Source organism: Bacillus rossius (assembly GCF_032445375.1).
Source record: "Bacillus rossius redtenbacheri isolate Brsri chromosome 4 unlocalized genomic scaffold, Brsri_v3 Brsri_v3_scf4_1, whole genome shotgun sequence".
Taxonomy (NCBI): Eukaryota; Metazoa; Arthropoda; class Insecta; order Phasmatodea; family Bacillidae; genus Bacillus; species Bacillus rossius.
This window is the reverse complement of record NW_026962010.1, coordinates 5,343,355-5,368,010: the sequence shown is the minus strand read 5'-3', so window position 1 is coordinate 5,368,010 and position 24,656 is coordinate 5,343,355. Positions and strand designations below refer to the sequence as shown.

Sequence of the window (24,656 nt, the reverse complement as noted above, 5' to 3'; positions counted from 1 at the left end):
CTTATATACCTACAATCCTTTCGCAGACATTTTCATAATTTCCTACCACTTTAGGCATATATGACCCAAATTTACCATCCACATTTGTCAATAAACACATTTAATTATGAAAACGAGTCATATAATCTTCAGTGAATACAGCAAACAAAATATATCATGCACAATAACTAGTCGCCTTAATATTTATTTTGGCATTATCCAGCCGAGCAGCCTTACATCAGCTTTCTGAGATCTCGGTTGCAAATCAAAAGACAAGTAAGTTCTCTATTATATGTATGCTCGAAGGGAAGCCTACAACTCATGTAGTTTCGGTTCCCTGCAAGAATTTCCGAAGATTTCAGATTTGCGTTTTGGTATTAACGCCACTTCAGCCGCTAAATCAGAACTTTCCAATGAAAACAAGCATGTTGTGACTGACCTAACTTAACCTAACCCTTCGATTTTTTTAATTTCAATATTTGAGAGAAATCCGAAGTTGCACGAACGTGGTAGGGAACCGAAACTATGTGAGTTGTAGGCTTCCCATGCTCAAAGGCAGTATTGCAATCGGGACGCCTAAGATGTACATCAAGTTCTGTCCCTGCCCGACCACGCTCGAATATTCATCTTAGGCCAACCACGGGTTTATTTATATGTATTTATATTTCTCTGTTTATTTTTAAGTAGCTATACTAACCTAACTAACCGTAACCTAACCGACCACTTTAATATTTGAATTAATTTTCCTGCGCAAAAATAAAACAAATCCCGAGGTTGGCCGAAGGTGAATATTCGGGCAGGGACACAGCTTGTACATCTTAGGTTTCCCATTGCAATCTGTAATATCTATGGGTTGCTTTGAGGGGGTAGGTACTAGGTAATTCGTGCTCGTGGGTTAGGGTGTGTGCGTAGAAATTGGGTGGGTAAATAGTAAATATTTCGGTTAAAATTACGTTCTTCAGTTATGACGATGGTATCGAAAGCCGCGTTAGGCATAGCTGCTGGAATTTGTGGGATTGTTGCAGTTGGTTACTGCATCTACTTTGATAATAAAAGAAGAAGCGACCCAAATTTTAAACAAAAACTAAGAGAACGTGAGTGTTAAGAATATATAGCTGTAATAATTGTAAGTGTAATTTGTATTAGCTTTATTAATGTTGCCTTATTTTTTAGGAAGAAGAGCAGCACGGAAAACGAAGAAGTCGTCGGGCACTAAGTTGCCAGATTTAAAAGATCATGAAGCAGTTCAAAGGTTTTTCATCCAAGAGGTAAGTTAAAGCGTTTAAGCCCAAATGCATTTAAGTTCCTCATTGTTTTCATTGTCAGTATTCATATTATAATCATTTTCAGTGTTGATTTTCGTAGAATACGAGACAAAACCGTAGGAATAGGACTAAAGAGTTATGTAGTATATCTATTGCTCCAGGGAGTAATAGTATAAGTCAAAAACTTCTATTTTTCAGGAGAGAGGTTTAAAGATTTTAAATTAGTGACAATATCAAATTTCCATTATTTTAAATAAACCAAATGGCTACATATGCTTAGTAAATGATTTATTAGCATTTTACAACAACAATATTTCTTTCTTTATTGCTAAAGATTAAATAAATGACATGTACTGTTAGGGCCCATCATTTACATGACTTATACTGGTGAGAACACTGCAGGTTTAAAGACATGTACTCTTAAGACCATTAATTACATGACTTATACTGGTGAGAATATTGCAGGTTTTCTTAAATTAGATGACACTTTTTGCTAAGAAAATGATTAATTGACAACATTTGTATACTTATTACAAAAACCTTTGGAAGGTAAAGCTCCGGAAAGTGCAAAAATATTCATTCATTGAATTCCTCTATATCAGGAAGTACATCTCTTGCATCCACAGTAGTTTTCAAGTTTAAATAAAAGCTGTGAAAAACTGTGTCTATCAATGGCAACAGCTCCAAGAGATCCTTCTTTTTCTCTTTGGAAATGGCAAGTGTGGAGTTATAACATTTCTTTGGATGTAACAGCTCATCTGGACTGCGGTTCCGTCGTTTTAAACAAATTTCTCTGAAAGGTGCGTCTTCATCAAGTGTGTTCTTAAATTGAATCACTCGTCGTTCTTGAGTGTATCTGAGCCATCTCATCTCAGTCCACTTGAAGGGTTCTCCTGAACTATCCTTCTTTCTAAGAAAGAGACTAGTTTTGTACAGCTCAGCAAAATTGAGGAAGTCCTGATGATTAAGTTCTACAACTTCAAATTTGTTTTTCCTTCCAACAGTTCTGACAAGCTGGTACCAGTCATGGGGGTGTGACACAGTGAAGCGCAGTTTTTTCTTCTGCTTTTCTATAAGTGCATGGTCTGTGTCACATTCCATATGACTATGCCCACTCACCATAAATTTATGGTCCACCAACTGAAGATTACATTTCTGTTGCATCAAATACAGAAACATTGCTGCTACATGCGAGTTACGGTTCTGGCCGCCACATGTATCTGAATATAAAATAATGTGCGTTACATCTTCAGGTAACTCAGAAAGCTCTCTCAATACACATGTGGCAACTTGATTTGCTCCACGAGCACCTTCGCCTTCATGCCACATATAACAACGAACAGATGGTTTACTAGTTTCGTGCATAGTTAAATTATACGTCCAGAGCTGTCTTTTGTAAAAAGACACAGACGACTGAACAAAAGGTGTGGGCAAACATTGTTGTAAGTCGAACGTAAAACACCTTTTGCTAGGATCATCTTTAGCAGTTTTCTTGTCGAGATCTTTCTGTAGGTATGCTTTATCAGCTTCTGCATGATGCACAGATATTTCCTGTTTTATATCTTCTTCTTCTGCACCACTCGCTAGCTTCACTTTCATTTGTAATGTGTCACACCTATGACAAGTGTCTACTTTTGGTGCTTTAAAGGCTAGTCCCAAGGACTTAAACTCCCTAGTATATACAGTACGCCCCACAGGATTAGAAGTTGATTCTTTGTAAAATGAGAACATAGTATTCAAATCCAGAAAAGAAGGAAGATACTTCTTGTTGTTTGTTCTTCGCGTGTAATGAGATTCGTAAGAAGGGAATGATTGTATATGCCTTCGAACCTCATCCAGTCGTTCATCAGAAATTGCATTACCAGGTGATGTTTTTCCCCTGTTGTCCTGCTGTGTGATACCAGATGTAGAGGTACTTCTGTTGGTGATTGCAAGAGTTACAAACATTTGTGTCTCATCTAATGTGTTCATAAAACATCCCCTACAAACTTTTTCTCTTTTCCCATTTATCTTAAAATGAAACGTATGTGTAACCATTCTAAATTTCTCTTTATCAGGATTGTAAGCTCTTTTTCTTGATGTTTTGGTTTCCATAGTATCAACAAGGCTGGCAACATATGCTACTCTCCTGTCTCTACTACCAAGAGACCAATATTCTTTAAAAATACTTTCTCTTATGTCTTCAGGAAGTCTCTTTCTACATTCTGCTCGACAGTCTCTAAGAGGTTTCATTACTCTAGCTTTGACAACTTTACCGCTTAAAGTTGTGTATGACACCCCTCTGTTACGGTTTACACACTTTTCTCTTTTTCTTGCTCTTGAAAACCTACATTTTTTCACTTCAGCTTCAATTGTTTGTGTATTGTCTTCTTTTTCTCCGAGACCAGCCTTCCTCTGGCGAGGAACATTAACGGAAACATCATCTTCACTTGAGCTTTTCTCTTCTATCGGTTCATAATCTGGATCAATTTCTCCATTATCAATATTTACTTCTGCAATGTCTTCAGTAACCATTGGATGGAGCACTGTCAAACTTCCATCTCCATTATTACCTATAAGTAAAACAATTATTTTAGCTACAAGCACACAATAATGCCAATGACTTTTAAAAGAATGATTAGTTTTGTATCAACTCTCTTACCTGCCCATGTGTTCCGCGTATTTTCAAGGCCTCTGTCCTCATCAACAACATCATAGGAAAATTCACTCTGTTCATAATGTGGTTCATTTTCTTTATTTCTGTTATTTGCATCTGCAATGTCTTCAATAACCATTGGTTGGAGCACTGTCAAACTTCCATCTTCATTATTACCTACACATAAAAATAATGACGTAAGTATAACCACACAATAAAGCCAAAGACTACAATATAATAATAGTTTTACATCTACGCTTACATGCCAACTCATACTATGTAACTTACTTGCAAGGCCTGTGTCCTCAACAACAACTTCAAATAAAACTTCATCAAGTTCCCAATTGTATGATGAGGTGTTTGGTAGCTGTGTGCCATCAACATTAACGAGTTGTTCTTCAGTCACATTAGAAATTTCTTCATCCATACCATTCGAAATTGTGTTCCTAGTATCTTGAACAAAGACATGATCGTCCTCGTTTGTTTTTCTTTCTGCAATAAATAAACAAATAAAATATGGGCACTATCATAACATGAGAATAACTGCACTATAAAAGCAACATAACTTTTGTCCTTACCTGACCAGTATTCCGCGATATTCACAGTTCCTTTCTCATCTATATCGTCCCTAACCTCAATTCGGTCGTTTGTTACAACAGGTATGTCTTTCACATTTTCAATCACATCTGAAATAAAATAAAAGACAAAAGTAATAATGCAAAAGATTTTACTGCAGTTACAGACATAAATGGAGTACCACACTAAATTTAATTAGCACTTACCTGCATTTAAACTGGAGGTATTCTCTTTAGCTATTTTCGTTTTTACAAGTTCAACAAGTTTTTTTCCTCTGCTATACATTATTTCTCCTACACACTATACATTATAATGTAAAAATCAGAGGAATAGTGAAAAATAACGCAGAATCTTCTACTATTGTTATAACTTTATAAGTTAAATTCTAACCACAACCAACAGCTGGGAGAAGTTGTTCCCAATAGTATAAGTCAGTAAACAAGCAACAGTACCAACATAATTTTGACTTGGGTGTAACAGTATAAGTTGACTTGTACTCTTACACCCAACATAATTTTGACTTGGGTGTAACAGTATAAGTTGACTTGTACTCTTACACCCAACATAATGAACTTTATTTCTCTTGGACTGTTAGGTTCAAATCGTTATTACACTGGAAACAAAGTACAGTAGAGACTTATACTCTTAGACACACATAGTCGGCTACTTAAAAAATACTAATATCCGAAAAAAAAAAAATTCAATATTTTGACTTATACTCTTACTCCCTGGAGCCAAAGATATATTTAAAGTAGTTTTAAGTTATTGTTTACTGGTTCTTTTGATAAATAAATTTTTATAATGGTTGTTTTTGTTTACTTCTAATGTTGCTTGATTAGTCAGTAAAGGAGTGTTGCCAATTCCCACTGTATTACATGAAGTTTGGTAATGAGGATTATGGGGTGAACTTCATTTCACGATACTGGATTCCATTATTGGAACTAAAAGTAGGGGAAATGTATGTCATCATGGAAGTAGCAATGCCAATGATAACATTAAATTGTAGTACAAACAAAAATTTAGTATGTAATATTGGCTACAGTGTTAGCTAAAATAGCGCAGTGAAAAAAAAAAATTGAGTGTTCTTGTAACTACTATTTTTTTATTTAGAGGAGGGAAAATTAGCATTACTTCAACCCAGTCCGTGTTGCGTCAAACGACGTCCGTTCCCGTTTCACTGGTCTCTCTCAGATATTTTTTCCTTGAGAATGCACTGTACGTAGGCAGCAATTTCATTCCAGTTTTCTTCTCTTTGTATCATAAGGTTCACTAGGCTCGCAGGATTGAGTCTCTTGCCTATTGTTGCTTCGGTGTTAGTTGTAACTACCTTGGACAGTGAGAGTAAGAGTAGTCTTGTTTATGTTTTCATAACAATATTGATGTCAACACTTACATCATTACCACCCCTACGTTTGTACAGGAGAAGTGCGGGAATATGGTGGTTTTGCTGGGAACAATACACACGCTAGTGTTCACACATTTCATTGTTTGAATACTATGCTTTTTTGGTATTGTAAACTAAATTATATTCCATCCCGCTAAAGTCTATTTGCGATGCCGATATTTAATTATCGACTAAATGATGTCTGTAGATGTTAAAATTTAAGGCGGTATCGTGAAATATAACACAGTGCTATATTTATTAGAAAAGTTCATGATTTGGAAAAATAAAATTTGCAGAAAAGTTGTAAATTTTGAGGAATAAATTACCGGTATCGCAAAATAGACTAGACCGGGTGGGACTAGTCTACTTCATGATACGGAAAATATATTTATTCCAAAGTCTTACTTTCACAAAATTAAATACTGGTACCACAAAATTGATTAGACCAGTTGGGATTGTAGTCTACTCGATACTGCTCCCTGATGATGGCGACTGCAATGTCGACCAAAATGTTGGTGAATTATTGGCCTAGGACACGGCTACAACCCAGAAGCCAAGCTACTTTAGACCCTAGCCGTAAAAGCCTGCGATCATTGTATTGTGATAATTTGTTATGTCCAGGATCTTTCAACGTACTAAAAGTTAAAACTGCAAGCATCATGTACAGGGTGTCTACTGACCCTGGAAAACCTGGAAATATCAGGGAATTTTGTAATCAGGGAAAAATCAGGGAATTTTTTTAAAAATCAGGGAATTTTTGTTTGGTAGGTTGTAGTTGGCAATACGTTTTTTGTTTATTGATCAGCTTGCATTGACGTGGCATCATGTGTATCCCCTCCCTTTTTTATTTTTGAATGGCAAATAACGAACAGTTCCCACGTCCATTTTCTTTTATTTACCATCTGATTCGGAAGTGGCATCAAATCACGTGATACAAACTGGTTCAAGATGGTCTGTTATCCGGCTGACGTGACGTGCTGCAGCATGTGCTTCCCACGTTCAGATTATACCGATAGGTGCATTTAATTTTAAGTATCTATGGATGCCCTCAACGTAAACTGGACATTTTTGTTAGCTTTGAAAATACATATCACAGACACTTTTGGTGAAGATTTGCCATCGTTGCTAGAAATTGGTAGCTGTGGGCTTCATACGGTCCATGGTGCTTTCAAAACTGGAATTTCTGTTACACAATGGGACGTTTTTAGTTTTTTGAGGCACAGTTACTATTTGTTTAAGCACATATCTGCAAGGAGGGCAGATTACATTAGAATAACTGGATCAGAGCTTTTTCCCAAGAAATTTTGTGCAATTAGATGGAATACTGCAGTTGCTGAGCGTGCCATGAAAACGTTACCCCACCTAAAGAAATTTGTTAGTGAAGTTTCTATTTCATCTCTCTTTCAGTGTAGTGAAAAGTGCTCTTGAAGATAATCTTCTAAAAGTAAAATTGACATTCTTCCATTTTTTGGCATCAGAGCTGGAATTGTTTCTCACAATGTTCCAAAGTGAAGCACCCATGGCACCTTTTCTCTATGATTCACTGGTAGAAATTTTATTAGCTTTGGCAGGAAAGTTTTTGAAACCAGAAGTACTGAAGAGCTTTAGGGAGAAACGCAATGTATCTCGATTGGATGTAGATAACCAGGAAAATCTATTGACTGCTAACAATATCAAGTTGGGTTATGCAGTACGCCATGCCATCAAGAAAGAGAAAGTACCAGAAAAGTCTGTCCTGTTACAGAAAAATGATAGGACTTGTCTAAAGGTTATGGTAAAAAAACTTCAAGACAAAAGTCCCCTGAAGTACAATCTTACCAAGGGAATTTCCTGCTTATGTCCATCTGTGGCTTTAAATTCGGGTGTGAGGAAACAGCGTGTGAAGTACAGTTTAGAATGTTGTCTTCAAAACAGGTGGCTATCAGGACAAGAAGCTGATAACATTGAGTGATCATATCAGTTGGTATGTTCCTCGCAAGATTCTGCAGCACTGTTCTCGTCTTTTTCTCGAGAAGACTGGCGCTTTGATCACTTGTGGATGCTCATTCTTAAGGCACATACAGTAGCTGCCAAAACAGGCCTTCTAAAGTTTGTGAGGATGGTGTTGGTACTTTCCCATGGAAATGCATCATTGGAAAGAGGATTTTCAGTGAATTCTAATCAGCTGACTGAAAACTTGCAGGAAGAAATACTGATCGCACAAAGACAGATGTATGACTTTGTTCAACGTTCTGGAGGTGTAGAGCATGTTGGTATCACCAAGTCCATGTTACAGTATGTAAGAAATGCTAGTTGTAGGCGTAAGGAAGCCCTGCAAACAAAACAAAAAGAAAAGGAAGCTACAGACAAGAAGAAGGCAGAAAAAGAAGAGTTGAAGAGGAGATCAAGGCATTGCAGTTGAAGAAGGCTCGAATGTTGGATTTGGCTCGTTCTGAAGTAAGTGCAATAGACGCAAAAGTTGAGTCACTGCGATATTGATGGGAGCTTCCTTTTACTAATGTTTTTTGCAAAAGGAAGTGTGTGAAATATTTGTAGAAGCATGTTTTATTTGCCATCAATTGAGTCTCTTTGGCCACGTTTGGAAGAAGGTAATTTTTTTACTAATTTAAGTAAGTTGAAATACTTTAAAACCCGTCAATGTAATATTATGCAGTTTTTTTCAGTTTCTTGGAATGTCGTAATTGTGTTAAAGAAAACCTGGAAAAATTCAGTTTTAGACCTGGAAAACCTGGAAAAATCAGGGAATTTAATTTACTAGATCTGGTAGACACTCTGCATGTACCAAATGATAAATTAAAATGATCATGCATTCAGGATCATGGAATAAACTTGGATGTACGTGATACGAAACAATTACCCAGTGGTGTTAAAAAAAACGCCACTTTTAGAATTCTATTAATTTCATGTTTATTGGCTGTCAAAATCGTAACAAATTTGAGAATTTTGAAATGCCAGGTAAAATTAATTAATATTTTCTGAAAGAAATTCAAACCATTTCTTGAAGTAGCCAGTGGCATTGCAGTTAAACCTAAAATGTTTCAGCTCTGCAATAAATTAAATTCTTCTTATTTGTACAACCCAAAAGTGTTAAAACTGTAACTTTGGCAGCTAATTATGCAAAAGTTATGCACTGTATATATTTTTCATTTCGTGAAAGTTAAACAATTGAAAAAATCTACAAGTTTATCTGTAATTGCTATAAATATAAAATCTTGTACCTGAAATGGGAGGATGCAGTTTGGCCAGAGTGTTTCATGTGCTGTGTAGGAGTGCTGAGTGTGACGCTGACTTGGACATCACATGCTGTATCGCGTGCAAGGCCATGAACGGGCGTGCAGTGTTTCTATTGTAGCGTCTCTCTCCAGGGCTTTCAAGGATCACTCATCATTGCACAGTGAAAAAATCCTAAAGAAAATGGTCCATTTTGAATACTTTCACGTTTCTTAGGCTTAACACCAAACAATCCAAAAATTGCTATTTTCAATACAACAATGTAGCTATTCAGGCATCAACTAAGATCCTAATTTGTTCATTAGATTAAAATTAGGGTTCTTTTAGGTGTTTATTTATGAATTATTGTCTGTTTGTAGTGCTTATTGTGATGTGGTTATGCATGGGTTGGCTGATTTAAACCACAATGGGTTAAAAACATGGTTTAAACCAAGTGGTTTTCATAAAACACCAAGTGGTTTTTTAAATAGAATATAGGCCTATTAATTTTATTAATGAAAGTTCTAATTCCACCCTTGTACTTTAAATTTTCCCTTTTGTGAGAAACACCCATTCTATGAAGAATCCTCCTCCTATGCGAAAGTACCCTTTCTGTGGTTAAGTCCCGTTCAGATGTGCAGATTTGCTGGACTGAAGTTAGGTATTTAATGTTATAAGTTTTCTGGTTCAGCATGAGTGGCAGAAAGCAGAATGCTACATTTTGCATTCGTTTGGACACAATGAGAACCAAAATGACGTGATAACGTCTTACAAGTCGACGAGCGCCGGCCGGCACGCGCTGAAAAAGGCACGGCACATTGTCACGTTCCGCCCGAGCCGAGAGCGTGCGAGAACCGGCCGACCGCCGTGCAGAGAAAATCTCGTATGATATCAAACATGTTAAGGCGGGCTTTTTTTTAACTAAATTGTTCGTGATTACATTTAAACAAATTATTTAAATTAAATTTTGCAAAAAAAAACTAAATAATATTTGAAAATTAATAAGTATGCAAATTATTCATCAATGTTTTCTCATGACGTTATCACGTAGAATTATCGTCCGTGAGCCGACCTTACAGACCAAGCACCCCCCCTGGTACGGATGGTGTCGGCAGTGCCGGCGCGACGGTGGTGGGAGAGGAAGCACAGCGTGTGTGTGTGTGCGTGCCCGCAGGTGCAGCTGGGGGAGGAGCTGCTGGCGGGCGGCAGCGTGGAGGCGGGCGTGCAGCACCTGGCCAACGCCGTGAGCGTGTGTGGCCAGCCGCAGCAGCTGCTGCAGGTGCTGCAGCAGAGCCTGCCCCCCCAGGTGTTCCACCTGCTGCTGCAGAGCCTGCCCGCCGTCGGACAGGTGCGTCTTTCCTTCCCCGCGCCATCATCTTTCCTGGTCAGATGTTAGGTTAGATGTAAAAATTTTTCTCTTTCAGAAGTTATTGTTAGAGTCCCTGAAATTTCGCGGATTCCTCTGGCCTCAGGATAGAATTCAAAGTTATAGGTGTGCTCGACCCATGTTTACTTTCCCATTGGTCGATTTCTTAGCGAGAACATTTTTATCCTTGTTATATGGCACTACCTGATTCGCTTACTTCTCTCCTAGCTGGACATCGTTGGCTCACGGTCGTAGAGGGGCGTGTCCAGACAACTGCGGTCCAATCATGAACACAGTGCGACAGTGTGGAGGTTTGCATTCTAGCTTGCGACTAAATGAATGCACGAAAATTCCATGGCTCTAGTTATTGCGAACATAATTCTCAGAGTTTATTGTTTTTAATTTTAAAATTCATATGTTTATTTTATTTTTTTTTTTTTTTGCGGTCTTTGTGTGGGAAGGCGTGCTGACGTAATTCTCCTTCGTTTTTTTTTCCCACGACCGAGGCTTTGTTTCTCACGCTGGGCGTGTGAATCACGGTCACTGGAGTGTGAGAGAGAGAGAGAGAGAGAGAGAGACAATCACTGCATCGTGGGAACAGAAGTAAGCATTTTGTGCGAGTTTCTGTTGCCAGGCGCCGTGATTGGCTGAGAATTATGTCAGCGAGCATAGGACACTGCCTGCACGAAGGGAGAGGAAGGCTGTGAGATCGGTCATTGTACGAACACCGTGCCGTGAGGTCGTGGTCGGGCGATGGCTCTGCGTTTTTATATATTTTTTTTAGGTATATTTAATTTTTATTTATTCTGTTCGGAATATAGTGTGACTTTTAAATGAATAAATAAAACAGGTAATACATCGAACATTGAGTAATAATTTCTTCGTGACCTGCTACATAACTTGTATGTTCAACTCATCACCTAATTTTGAGCTAGCCAGAGGTGGTGAGTGGTGACAACCTAAACCACCACAGGGAGGTGTGATTACGTGTGTCGGAGTTTCTTGTGTTCGAAATTCAAAATAATTTAAAAAACCACAAGCTTCCAAAGGACAAAGTAGAGGAGTAAAGGCTGTACTTGCTTGTGTATGTTTTCAGGTTTCCAAATCATTAATTGGTAAAAGAGATAAAAAAATTATTTTAATAAATACAAGATATTATATTTCACATCAAAGTCTGAGCCCATTTCCTATATATAAATAATCTTTAATGTTATACGGTGCCAATGTCCTGCCGTAACAGCTTAATATATATTCATTACTAAACTTTAAAACAAAATTTTGCAGTGATTAACAATCTGCCTAAAAGTACTTATTAATACTCTAAAACCTCCAGTACAAAATTTATCATTCAACGTTTTTGGGGTCGTGCTGAGTCAGTCTGACTAATGCGCTGAAAGCGTCTGCAGAGAAATTGAACTTTTTAAGGATTCCTTAAAATAAAAAATAAAAAAAACCTCTAGTTTGCAGTGTTAGCTTGGATGTGATTTCTGTTTGACTAGCGTGTCACTGTTCCACTGTGCGGGCGATGATGTCAGACTTCGTACACTTCCCTACGACGCAAATTTTTCGCCTTGTCATAAAAAATATGACTGAGAATTACCTCATCAATGGTAGCGCCTACTTTTTTGTTCTAGGGCTCCAAATGTTTCAACTCCCACTGACTTAGAAATAAATTTGGCATTCTCGCAAATGGGCAAAACACTGTTTCTTTTTGCAACTGTCTAAATCTTTAGCACCTTATCAAAATTTGCAGATCTTCCTTGGGCCTACAATGTCCATCCAAAATTACATGTAAATACAGTCACCTGCACTCTTCAACTAATGGTCTTATTTTTTCTAGGAAAATTGGATGCTAATTAAATACTTTTTTTTCATAAGAGTATGTTAATCAAAATAATGTGTTTTCCAATCAAGTAAGTGTGCTGCTGACTACCATTTTAATCAAGACACTTCTGTTAAAATTAATTTAAAGTTCAAATATATGTCTAAATACATTTGCAGCACCTACATTGAAATAAATGTTAAATAACATTTTATATTTCAAAAAAAACAAAATTTAAATTAAAACTTTACATACCACATTCAATATTATATTATTTACATAATAGGGCTGGGGCATAGCATTCTTAAGAAGATGCTAACATTTCTGAGTTACAAAGTAATAATGTTTGCTGTTTTGTTGTTGTATTATCTAGCACGTGTTTTCTTCGATTGGCGTACCGGAAATTCTAAGAAATTTTGTATTTGGTTTTTGTATGATGAACTTGCACATGTTTACCTCAGTCACTAGAATTTTATCAAGTTGTTACACGTTATCATTATCGCAGTTGCTTACAGACTTTCGAACTGTAAACATGGCTAGTAAACTAAAATCTTTGTGTATTGATGAAAAAGTTTTATTAATACGCTCAATATAGGCGGGAGAAAAGATCAGTGATGTTGGAAGACGCTTTGGATTTAGCCGCATACCGTGTCTGCAATATGGAAAAACAAAGAAAAAATTCTGCAAGCAGAGGAGGATGGAAAATCTGCTTAGAAATTAAAGAAACCTCAATACGAAGATCTGGATCAAGCAATGCTATCATGGTTTTATAGACAACGCCTGAATAATATGCTTGTTTCGGGGCCGATCATGAAAGCTATGGCGGAAAAATTTGCCGAAGATTTAGGATTAACTGCTTTCAAAGCATCAGAATGATGGCTCAGGAAATTCAAAGAATGTCACCATATCAACTATGGTAAAATTAATGGAGAAGCACATATAGTGTTGATACGAATGTAACTCACGAGTGTGGCCCAAATTGAAAATATAGAATAGAAAAAGGATATCTTTTATTTCTGTCCATTTAACGACCACTCTCTATAACGCCGTAAAATGCTCAGTCCGTTAAGTGTTGTTATAAAGAGTTTACACTGTATTATGAAATCAATGTTTTATCATTCAATGAACTACCTGAACAAGAAAAAATATTCTCAGAAAGTCCAGAATGATGCCAGGATTAGATACTGTCGAACATGAATTGGCACAACTATTAAAATTACCTTAACACATCCTAACATTTTAATTTCTCAATTGGTTATCTCAGTTATGTATTTACTGTTAGCATAAAAATATATCATCTGAAACCACTGAAGTTTCAAAACTTTGACTGAAATGTCTTATCGCAAATTGTATCTATTCAATCGCACAAAATCTAAGAACACAAAGTTAAAATCAAAATTTTATTGCTAACTCAATGAACAGGGTTATGACTAAACATGGATCATCTGTTATCCAGGGATAACTCTGACAATGAAAAACAGTGAAATTGTGAATATAAAGTTAAGGGAAAACTCTGAATTCATCCAATTAAAATGATTATAGTGACAAACCCAATTGGAAAACTGTTAATGGACTACACATACATTCTCAATAGTATCAACACAGTACATACCGGTTTCAATCAACATTACCTATTGTAGAGACTTTCATCAGATTGGCAGATCTTAATCTTCATCAAGTCGATGATTGTTCTTTCAATACTCGCCTGTAAGATTTGCAACGAAGCTAGATAGTTCGAGACGTAGAAGTAGACAGCAAATTGTAGTATTCACGGAACAGCGACTGTTTCAATCGGCTGTAAACGTGGGCTTCTTCTTGAATGTAGCAGACAAGAAGAAAACATTGATGGGTGAACTCGACGTACCTAATCATATGTTCAGGTTGATGTAAAATTATTGTCCTGTAGTCGACTCCATGTAGATTACACACTTTGAAATGAGTTCTTTCAAATTATAATTTTTGTAGACTATTCACAATGATGTTTAGGCCTCTTCTTATGGTTTAGCCTGATCATAACTTGACACGATGAAATTAACATCCAGGTCGAACGAATAGTTAACTTGGTGACGATTAACTAAAATTTCAATTCTAGTTCAGGATATCTCACCAAATAAATCATCACGAGTAAAATTGTCCTTAAAATTTGAAAATCAATGTAGTTTCTCGGAAGTAAAGATTTAAAAATTTGGAAACCGTCCACACTTGTGTGTTCTTTGTGAAGGTTCAAACTAGACTAAAAGCTTCCAAACAAATGCCATTGTATATATAAAATTCTTCCTGGTATGTTCTGGCCAATCAACACAGCTCTTACATACCATGTAAATCAAAAATTATTTTATTACAAAGTTATAGGTAAAAATTCACTTTCAAACAGTATCAAAATCCTACCTGAATCAAATTTAATCATCTATAAGGAGTATTCTGCTGCTATTATTCAGTCATAAAATTAAAATTCACAAAACATGTAATCACAAGTTACAAAGGAGACTTTTAATTGGCTAATAAACAAAACTTGAACATCAAAGATAAAGTATCCTACTAAGAAGTTAATTAAACAGTAATGAAACAAAAACTCTGAGGTTACATCATTCGGAATTGCAGAGTAATTTGGAAAATTTGTTAAAAAATAGTCTTCAGTTTAAAGAAGAATAAATCCTTATAAAGACAACATTTCAGAACCAATGTATTAATGTATACAAAAATTATAAAAACACTATAAAAGTAAAAAAAACTATACACTTCAGAAAAGTGCAAACACAGTGCTTTCTGCTGAATGAGACACCAGATCGCTGCTCGTAGAAAAAGTATTGTGAAAATGCCGAGAATCATTAACATGATCAAATCTATTGATCCATCACTCTTGAGTAATAACTGATGCAATGGTAAGAATTTTTACTACTGTGATAGAAACCACATTATTAATATAAAACATACAGTAATTAAATTATTATTGTGACAAATATGTGCAAACACTGCACCCAAACTTCGATTAATCAATAATTCCTAATGAATATGATCTCTTAATAGACCAGGGTTGATAATTTTTGAAACAAAAAAAATAATAGTAGGATTAGAGTTTTTTTTGTTTCTTTGCATTTTCTGAGAACATTTACCATAGTAATATATACTTTTTTTTTACACCATCAGAAAGTAGAGATTTCAACGAACAAAAAGCCCACCGACATTTTTAAAAAACCTGATATTTTGACGGGTGCTTTTTCGATATTAAGTCAAAATAAGGTGATAAAATAAATATTTTAAATCAAAAAAATTAGTGTGTTTGGGACATAAAAAGGTAAGTTGTCACCAAATTTTGTGAAAAAATTTTCTTTTTGTAAAAGATTTAAATAAAAAACAAAAAAATTTATTTGAATTTTTCACATAAATTTTGAGGTTATGTGGAAAAAAAAAGTCAATATAAACTTTGTATATCCTTTTATTACCTACAACTTTGCCATTTAACTTTTTCCCATAGGACTTGTAGTTTTGCCGGAAATCGAGATAAACCTTTTTTTTTTACCCTTAAAAACTCACCCCCTTCCACTTCCCGACCACAGATCGCCCGTAAATTATTTTTCCTTTCATTTTTGTTGTATTCTCTTCCTTTTCCAATGGGTTTCATCCTACTATTATTTTATTTTTTTCACTTTGTACCATTTTCAAAGGCTTCAGCCCTGGTCTATAAAAGTGCAGCAGGGACATGACGGGACATGATGGTTTGTGTTCCAGAGGATGATGGCCCAGTCAGCGGGGCCGCTCTCCGCCGTGGGAGACGACGATGTCGAGTGAAGCCTCCGTCGTCCTTGTAGCTATGTCGGTTCCACAATCTGGGAGTGTCTAGGACCACAGCAATGCTAACTTATTGTTTCATGTACAGTGCCTCAGTGCTTGTGAGTGTACCTTAACAAGGACTCATTCTCCTACACTGTTGTTACCTCATTCACCCGAGTGTTCAGCCTTGGGATACGTGATTTTCTTTTACGAAACTCTTATTGGCTTGTTACGCATATATTCTAAGCACTGAGCATTGTATGTTACCGTTCTTACATTAAAATTGTCATTAATTAAATAGTTCATGTGTATATACCTCAAAAAAAAAAATAAAAAAATTCCGGATACAACACGTTGAGTTAGTTGGACTTATCACTAGATTATTTAGTGTTTAATAGTCATTTCAGAAAGAAAAATTATTTTTGTACTACCTTGTTCAAGGAAGTTTACTGTGAAACACTCAACTCTTGGCTGTCATGTGAAGGGTTTGAAGTTGAACTGCATCAGTACTGTTGAAAAGAAAGTCTCGTTGGTGTTGGCATGTGGTGGCCGAATAATATTTGCGTTATGTTTCATAATACTGCCTACTTGATTGTGTTAAATTTTGTTTGACCAGTACATAAAGAGTTGTTATGGATGTGTGAGTGCACTGTTATGTGAAAGCATTGTTTTTGATGCTAAATTAATAAAATGAGAACTATTGAAACTACATGATTTTTTTTATTTTAATGCATTCAGAGTTGGCAGAGTAAATAATGCATTGGTAACTTGAGTGAGGAAGTGAACTGGTTATTTACACAGCATGCCACCTACCTAACCTTATCTACATCCAACTCCTGTTCTTGCGTGATTGTGTTGTGAGAATAATTACAGGGAGCATTCATTAAAAGTCTGCTGCATCACACCAGCTACTTTCTTTTAATTCTTGTGAGCTCACATAAAACTTATCATTGTAGTTAACATAGATAGTTTTATGATATTTCCAACAATTTCAATCAAAACTGGTGAAATTGGTAATAAGTAGTAACCTAAAAAAGGGTAGTTTATTTTTTCTTAAAAGTTGTGTTATTTTCCCCAAAATTCACAACAAAAAGCAAGGTTTTTTTTATTTTTATGTGCACTTTTATTTGACAGCATTTAATAGAAAAACAAAACCATAACCTAATACTTATAAATAATTTTGCAGAAATTATATTTTGTATTTGTTTTATAAAAATTTAAACTGTAAGTGTTGAATTTAGTCATCAAAATACAGCATAATGAACACTTCAACATTGCTTTCTTTCAGGTTTTGCCTTCTGTCTGTGACTACTAAGTTGTAGCGACTAACTATTCACTGTCAACATTGCCACTGACAGCATGCAAGACTGCACGTGCAAACCGATTGTAATTTATACTCGGAGAAGGCAGCACTTTCAATATACCTATGTGCTTTTCTGCCTTGAAAATCTCTTGCACATGTTATTTAAGGATTTCGTAATACTTGAAAAGTTCGGGGTTCTCAAAATGATGGAGTTTGAGAATAGTTTTCATTAGTGAAATAACATCTTCTGACTTGTTAAGGGTGATGTTCTTTGGGTTGAAACACTTATTTGAAGTCCTGAATACTGGAACAGATGGGTCATTGTTCCACATCATTATCATGAGAGTATCATACCTGGCAACTTGTACGATTTTTCCGGAAAATGTAAGAAAAATAGATTCAATTTTACGAATAAGTGTTATTTCGTACAAATTTTCCACAACTTTGGATAAGTTTTGTGTACCAGAACGCTTTATCTCGAGTATTGTAATCGATATATCGATTTTATCCTTGGGAAACGATATATCTCGATGAGTGTATGTCGATAATGTTGTATTTTTTGTTTTATCCCGTTTCTTGATGCTGATGGTTTTCTTTTCATTAGTTGCAGTCAAGATGGCGATGTTTTAGCAGAGAATATATGCGTGATGTAATTTGATTTAAAGAATATTTTTTTAATGTAGCAGTATACCATTTGTGCAGTGTGATTTGGTATTTTAATGATTTTCTTTATTCATTATGGTTTCGACCTTTTTTCTCAGGTTATTGTTTGATTTAAAAACTATGCTGTAAAAATGAGTACGAAGAAAAAACAGAAAGTGTATAGTCAAATATGTGTTGAATTCCCTTTTATTAAGAAGTCTGTAAAGGGTGACATTTTTTCATATTGTACAGTTTTTCATTCCGACATAAATATAGCACATGGTGGGAAAACGGACATAACGGTTCATGCTCGAAGTGTCAAACATGTCGCAAATGTGAAATGCCAGGAAGAAAGCCAGAAAATTTCAACTTTTTTTTGTCAAATCGAGAAATGCCGACACAGACGTGATAAAAGCAGAGTGCCTGTTTACTGCCTTTTTTGTAGAGCATAATATACCTTTGACTGCTGCAGATCATGCAGGTGTATTGCTACGGAAAATGTTTCCCAACTCGGAGATAGCCAAAAAGTACGGGTGTGCCAGAACTGAAACTGCAGCTATTGTAAGCGAAATGACTGCTGATAAAACAGAAGACCTGGTTCATTGTTTACAAGATGGACCATTTGCTGTTGCTACTGATGGTAGTAACGACTCAAATGCGAAACTTTCCCCTATTGTCACATTCTATGATGAAAATCAGTAGAAAATTAACACAGTTTTGTCCATCTCTGCATTGGAGGATGATTCCACCGGATGTAATATCGGGAACTTAGTGCTTTCACAGTTTGAACTCAAGAAAGTACCTGTTAAAAATTGTATAGCATTGTGTTGTAATAATGCAGCTGTAATGGTAGGTCGCAAGAACTGTGATGCAGCTGTATTAAAAGAAAAGCAAAATGATCTCATAGTTGTAGGATGCATTTGGCATCTAATTAATCTGGCTGCCAAAAAAGCTGTAGGTGGTTTACCCATCAAAATAGATGAAATACTTGTGGGTATATTCTATTACTTAGAAAAGAGTGAGAAGTGAAAAGACAGATTCCACAAATTCCATTAGCTTCATAAGCAAAGCAAAAAAATATTTTAAAACACGTTAGTTCAAGATGACTCTCTCTTGGGCGTAGTTTGTGTAGGTTAGTTGAACAATGGGACCCATTGGTTAGTTTCTTCAATGGAGAAGTTGTAAGTCAGAAATTGTCCTCATGTGGTAGCCTTAGCTCGTATAGAATTCCTAAGATAAGCCCCACACAAAAAAAAAAAAAACCCAGTCCAAACCCTGTTGGAGTAGGCCTAAATGCCAAAAATGAAAATGAACGCAAAAGGAAATCAGGTTCCATTAGTGTCCCTAGTTCCAGTAGTAAGACAGCTGCTTTAGCAAGCTCTCGTGACAAACCTATTATGAAGAATCTAACTCCTTTCATTAATCGAGAAGAAAAATTGTTTATGTTCCTATCATCTAAACTAAGCAAGGCTTTTTATCTATTTCTTAGTGTATTACCATCATTTGATAAGGTAAATACAACCCTCCAGTCGGCATCTCCACATATCCATGTCCTTAAGCAACTGTTGTTTGATTTTTTGGGAGACCTGTTATCAAACTTTGTCGAAAGTAATTAAAGGCAGCTCCTTACTTGAACTCGACTACCACTCCATTGAGAATCAGAAAGAAGACACCGATTTAGTTGTAGGGAATCGGGCAGTAAACATTGTGAAAACACTGGAAGACAAAGAAAAAATAGTTTTCTATTCTTCTGTTCATAAGGACTTTGTCTTAGCTTGCGATTACTTTGTCAACAAGTTTCCTTTAAAAGATAAGGTACTGAAACATGCAGAAGATGCTGGACTCGGTAACATTGAGAATGCCAGCTTTTCTTCTGTCCATTAATTATTTCCTATTATGCTTGCTGTAGAGGAAGGGGAAACACAAGATGCTGCTATAGACGAAATACAAAAGCAGTTCACAACTCTTCAGGCCAACGACATTTCAGATATTTGTGCAACAGAAGTTAGTCAGTATTCGAGGAGTAGATGGAGTGGCAAAGTATAATCGGATAGCTAGAGTAATGTTATCAATGTTATCCATCCCACACAGGAATGCTGAGTGTGAGCGTACTTTCAGTTTAATTAAGAATAGACAGTTCAAGTCATCAATGTCAAATGAAACTCTGGAAGCAATTTCTATCCTCAAGTCCAGACAAACTGGTGTATGTTATGAACAGAATTATAGTGCAGAATTTTTGAAAAAAAGAAGGCGACAGCTTCCTCTTTGAAATCGCAATGCTCGACTTCAAATTTAGTTAAAAGGTAATGAAAAAGCTATTTATATGCTTTTCTGTTAATTTACATTATATTTATGTTGATTAATGGTTGTGTTAGGCTATTTGGCATTGCTCATAGGTTATAGAATGATTTTTAATCACCGTAATTGTTGTGATATTGAGTAAAAATTGCAGCGTGTCTTTTCCACGAAAAATTAACATTTTGAAATGTCTTCCTAATTTTCATCTTCGAAAGTTGGCAGGTATGGAGTAAATCTGCCTGGTGTTAACACTTTGTACATACTGTGCAATTGAATCTTTTCTTTCAAACATAAATTTTCAGTTGGAGTATTTACACATTAATGTAACAGCATTGGATGCATAAACACCATCACTTTTAAAATTGTCAGCTTGTTGCCTTGCAATAACCACATTTTTGGCATTTTTTGTGTGGAGCAATTAACATTTAAGACAGGAAAAACTGATGACTGTGTTATTTACGTGTTTTCTCGCATAATCGTCGCACATTTTACTCTAAAATAAAGTTTGAAAAGCAGGGGTGCGACAATTATGCGAGAAAAAAAATTAATTAGTTAAAGTTATTTATGAAAACAAAATCAATTCATAGAAAGTACATTTAAAAAATGAAGTTTAAAAGAGCACACCAAACAATTTAAATTAATAAGTCGTGCAACAAAGCCTTTCAACTTTAAATAGAAAAACAAAAACTGTGACGCGAACGCAAGCCACTTGAATCTGTGAAGTGATCTAACACGTAACTATAGGCGTAGTGAACACTCACCAAGAAAGAGTGCAGGCTGCAGTTAACTCGGCACCTGATAGACACAGCGCGTTGCATGCAATCGGCGAGATATCTATATTCGACTACATGTGCGCGCTCTATACGGGAAGCTACAAACCAAACATGAATGATGCCAACTAGCGCTTTCTACATCATGGTACACTACGCTTGGTACATCATGAAGACGCAAACGGACAGATAAAGGTAATAACATTTAAAAATGCCTTTAAAAGAAAATTTATAAGTCCGACAACATCGTATTTCCGTTAAATAAGTAAGTGGTAATGTCCGAATAAATATTAGATTTCTACTTTAAAATACACTCTTTCATACGGAAAAGATACCTACACAAAGTGCTCAGCATCTAATAGCGGGACCAAAAACAACATGCGACGTTTACGCGAGAAGATTTTTTATCCCAATTGTGACGGCCTAAATTATAGGTGGGACGATTATGCGATAAAAGAGGGTAGATGACCTATGTTAAAACCACAAGCAGGCAGTAATATAAAAAAAATTGGTTGTCTGTAAAGTTGGTTTACGGACGATAGTTTAACGTGACATAACAAAGCATTGATGAAATGATTGATCCAGAAGAAAAGCAAATATCATATTCGGCCTGAGACTGAGCCATAATAGGTTTTTGCAACCAAACCATTGGGCATTAAAAATATTATATTCTTTGAGGAAGAAATTTTTTTTATATTTTTCTATCTTTTGTATGATAAAATCTACCTCTGCATACTTTTATGAATAAAATTGAATCACTTTTATTGAATTATCACTATTTTGTATGGATACAAAGGAGTGAAATGAAATTTACAATTTAATTAATGAATTTACTTTTATTTGCATTCATTCAAATATATTTATTACTTTTGAAATGTTGCGTGCGCCATATTTATTTTTACAAGTACAAAAAAAAATTTCGCAGCTGCCGGATTGAACCGACAACCTTTGTATTGGAAGCTAGCGATGCTCACCGCACAACCACGAGGCCATACTTGAAATATAATAGGTTCAGATGTTATATACAGATTTATAAAAATTTTGTTCACGGTAGGGAATAATATTTCGTTTTTATAACACGATTTTATAACAAATACGCATCCCAAATACACCAAACTTATTTATAATGTGTTACAATATTTTTTAAAACATTGTGCAAAAGATCCCGGTGTAATTTGAATTATTATGTGTAACTGTAAAACACCATTGTTCGTTCAAAACGTATTTGAATATTCAACATTACTATTAAATAACCGTACAGATTGTGCTGAAAATCGGTGGACGATCATTAAGTTACATAATATTAATAATTCAAACGACGAAAATATGATTGTAAAGTCAAATTGATGGTTGTTCCAATCGAGTGGAAGAGAGATACCACGCATGCGTACAATGAGCAAACAGGACACATCCGTAGTGGGACACTTTTTTGTGCGTGCAGCTGGCGTCATCGATTTATTTGACGTTGTCACGTCAAAATGGTTTGGGAGTGGCATGTGTCAGCAGAGGCTGCCTTCATAGCCGTAACAGGGAGAGGAGGGGAAGGGAGAAGGATCTAGCGACATGTCCATTAGTGCTATCTTTCCCCCTTCTCTTTTCAAGAAATTGCCAAGTGTTATCTCTGCCATCTGTCACCCGACAGGACATTTCAAAGTGTGTGTGTGTGTGTGTAGGGGGGGGGGGGGGGCTTTCAAAACAGGCATAAGTTACAGTTTAGGCACAGAGTGCGTAGTTTTCCAAATAAGCTGTTCCAGCCCTCGGCATGGCATGTGACGATACGGTGATGGTTCTTGTTGTAGGGGACCATGCAACCATTTTTTTTTTTAAATTTTCAAATGTAAGTTTGAAGCATTGATGGTAAAATGTTGATATTACCCTAATGACTGATTCTGCAATTTTTGATTTTGTTTCCATAAGGTTGTAAACAATGATGATTTTATACACACTGTAAGGGTGTATTATGGTGGTGTGCCATTACTATGCAGTATCTATTTAAATTTACTATTACATAATTATTATTTATTTATATAATATATACATATATTGAGTTTGATTGCGGGTCTGTCAAATATGTAAACAGTAAAGGTGTTTGGTATATATTACTGTTTTGGAATGCCCAATACACAAATCATATACCTAATATAATGAACCAAACACATGTTTTAAATTATATTTGGTAGGTATACTAGCAGGAAGTTATGTGGGGTCCAGCTTTTATCAAAAGTTCAGATCTAATCGAATATTATTGTTTATGATAATTATTAAGAAACCAAATTTGAACTAGAAATATTCTCGTATATCAATGTTGCCTCGACTTCAGTTCGGTAGATTCAGATACTCGTAAAGTCTACAAGACTCCTGGTTTTAACACAAGTTGTGGTAAGGAAAAAAATATTGGATATTGGTGATTATTTCCATAGCGACAATTTCTGTGGCCATCCAATATATTCAGTCAAACCAATATTCGGAAATAGTGACGATAATCAGCTCACCTCAGTTCTAATTTTATGCACCTCAATTTACCCATAATAAGCATTATATTCTTCACAAATATTATTGCAATCATTTAATTCCATCTTGATGTCTTAATTCAGTATTACATTATTCTGATTGCCATGATTCCAAACTTTTTAACAATCCAAATCATACTGGTCAAGCCAATTTTTCTATGGCCTGAGGTCATAGTTACCATAAAGCTTAAAATAATGAGAAACACTTATAACTACATATATATATATATATACTCACGGGATGTGCACTCATTAGAGAGATGCTTGAACAACGTTTTGTTTGTGTGCACGGCCGTAAGAGCGCTAGTGTGCTCACTGCTCAATGTTTGTTTACGATTCGTTGCCAAGGCTCATTTGTAATGGCGGCAATTTTTCTTTCGTATTTTGTTTAGGACTTTAGGTTATTTGCATGCTACTTGCTTATTGCTTCGTAGGTGGAAACTGGAAAATATCCGGCGTTTATTTATTCAATTATTTAGTGGTCATATTTTCATTGAGGTAAGATTGTTAAATTGAGTACGAAATTACGTATTAAGTAAAATACAATGCCGCCACATGTATGAAAATGCTGTGTGCCTGGTTGCGATGATAAATTTGCTGTTAGACACCGCTTCCCAGTTTATGAAGAAACGGTATACAATGAATGGATACAGAGAATAAACGTCGAGAAGCTGAAAACTCTCCACCCTCTTAATGCTGTAGATGTGATTGCAAACTTCAATAGTAATGCTAGCTTGTGACATAGGTGGTTTTAGCATAAATAGCTACTTAGGTCATTCTTTCACCAATGTTTATACGGTTAGTACTGTGTACGGCCACAACAGCGCTGCAAATAGCGTTCTAGCTGTTATTCAGAGAGTGGCCTTTCTATCCATCTCTCTCTTTTCTATGTATATACTACACAATGGTAATATTAAAACAGTTAACATGTGCATTAAGAAAAGAATATGAAATTGCATAGACAACTACAGTAGAATCCCTCCCGAACGACCCCCCTCTGGAACGACCATTCCGTAAGAACGACCAGTTTTCGAGGAACCGTGAAAAAATTCGGAAAAAAAAATGAGTAAAATCGGATGAAAAACAAGTGCGCTACACACTATGTACGGCGCTGCGCGTCACGTT

General features: G+C 35.8%; 2 protein-coding genes across 2 annotated transcripts; one reads left to right on the top strand and one right to left on the bottom strand.

Moving 5' to 3' along the window:
- The first annotated feature begins 543 nt into the window (after positions 1-543).
- Positions 544-16,717, top strand: LOC134541741 (mitochondrial import receptor subunit TOM20 homolog). Its single transcript, XM_063385393.1, has 4 exons — positions 544-1,073; positions 1,153-1,247; positions 10,224-10,397; positions 15,967-16,717. The coding sequence occupies exons 1-4, from the start codon at positions 944-946 to the stop codon at positions 16,024-16,026; spliced, it is 459 nt and encodes a 152-aa protein (XP_063241463.1). The 5' UTR covers positions 544-943; the 3' UTR covers positions 16,027-16,717.
- LOC134541740 (uncharacterized) lies at positions 1,772-5,170 on the bottom strand. Its single transcript, XM_063385392.1, has 2 exons — positions 4,458-5,170; positions 1,772-4,371 (listed from the first exon to the last, which is right to left on the bottom strand). Exon 2 carries the CDS (start codon positions 3,756-3,758, stop codon positions 1,821-1,823), a length of 1,938 nt encoding a protein of 645 aa, XP_063241462.1. The 5' UTR covers positions 3,759-4,371; positions 4,458-5,170; the 3' UTR covers positions 1,772-1,820.
- Positions 16,718-24,656: the final 7,939 nt, after the last annotated feature.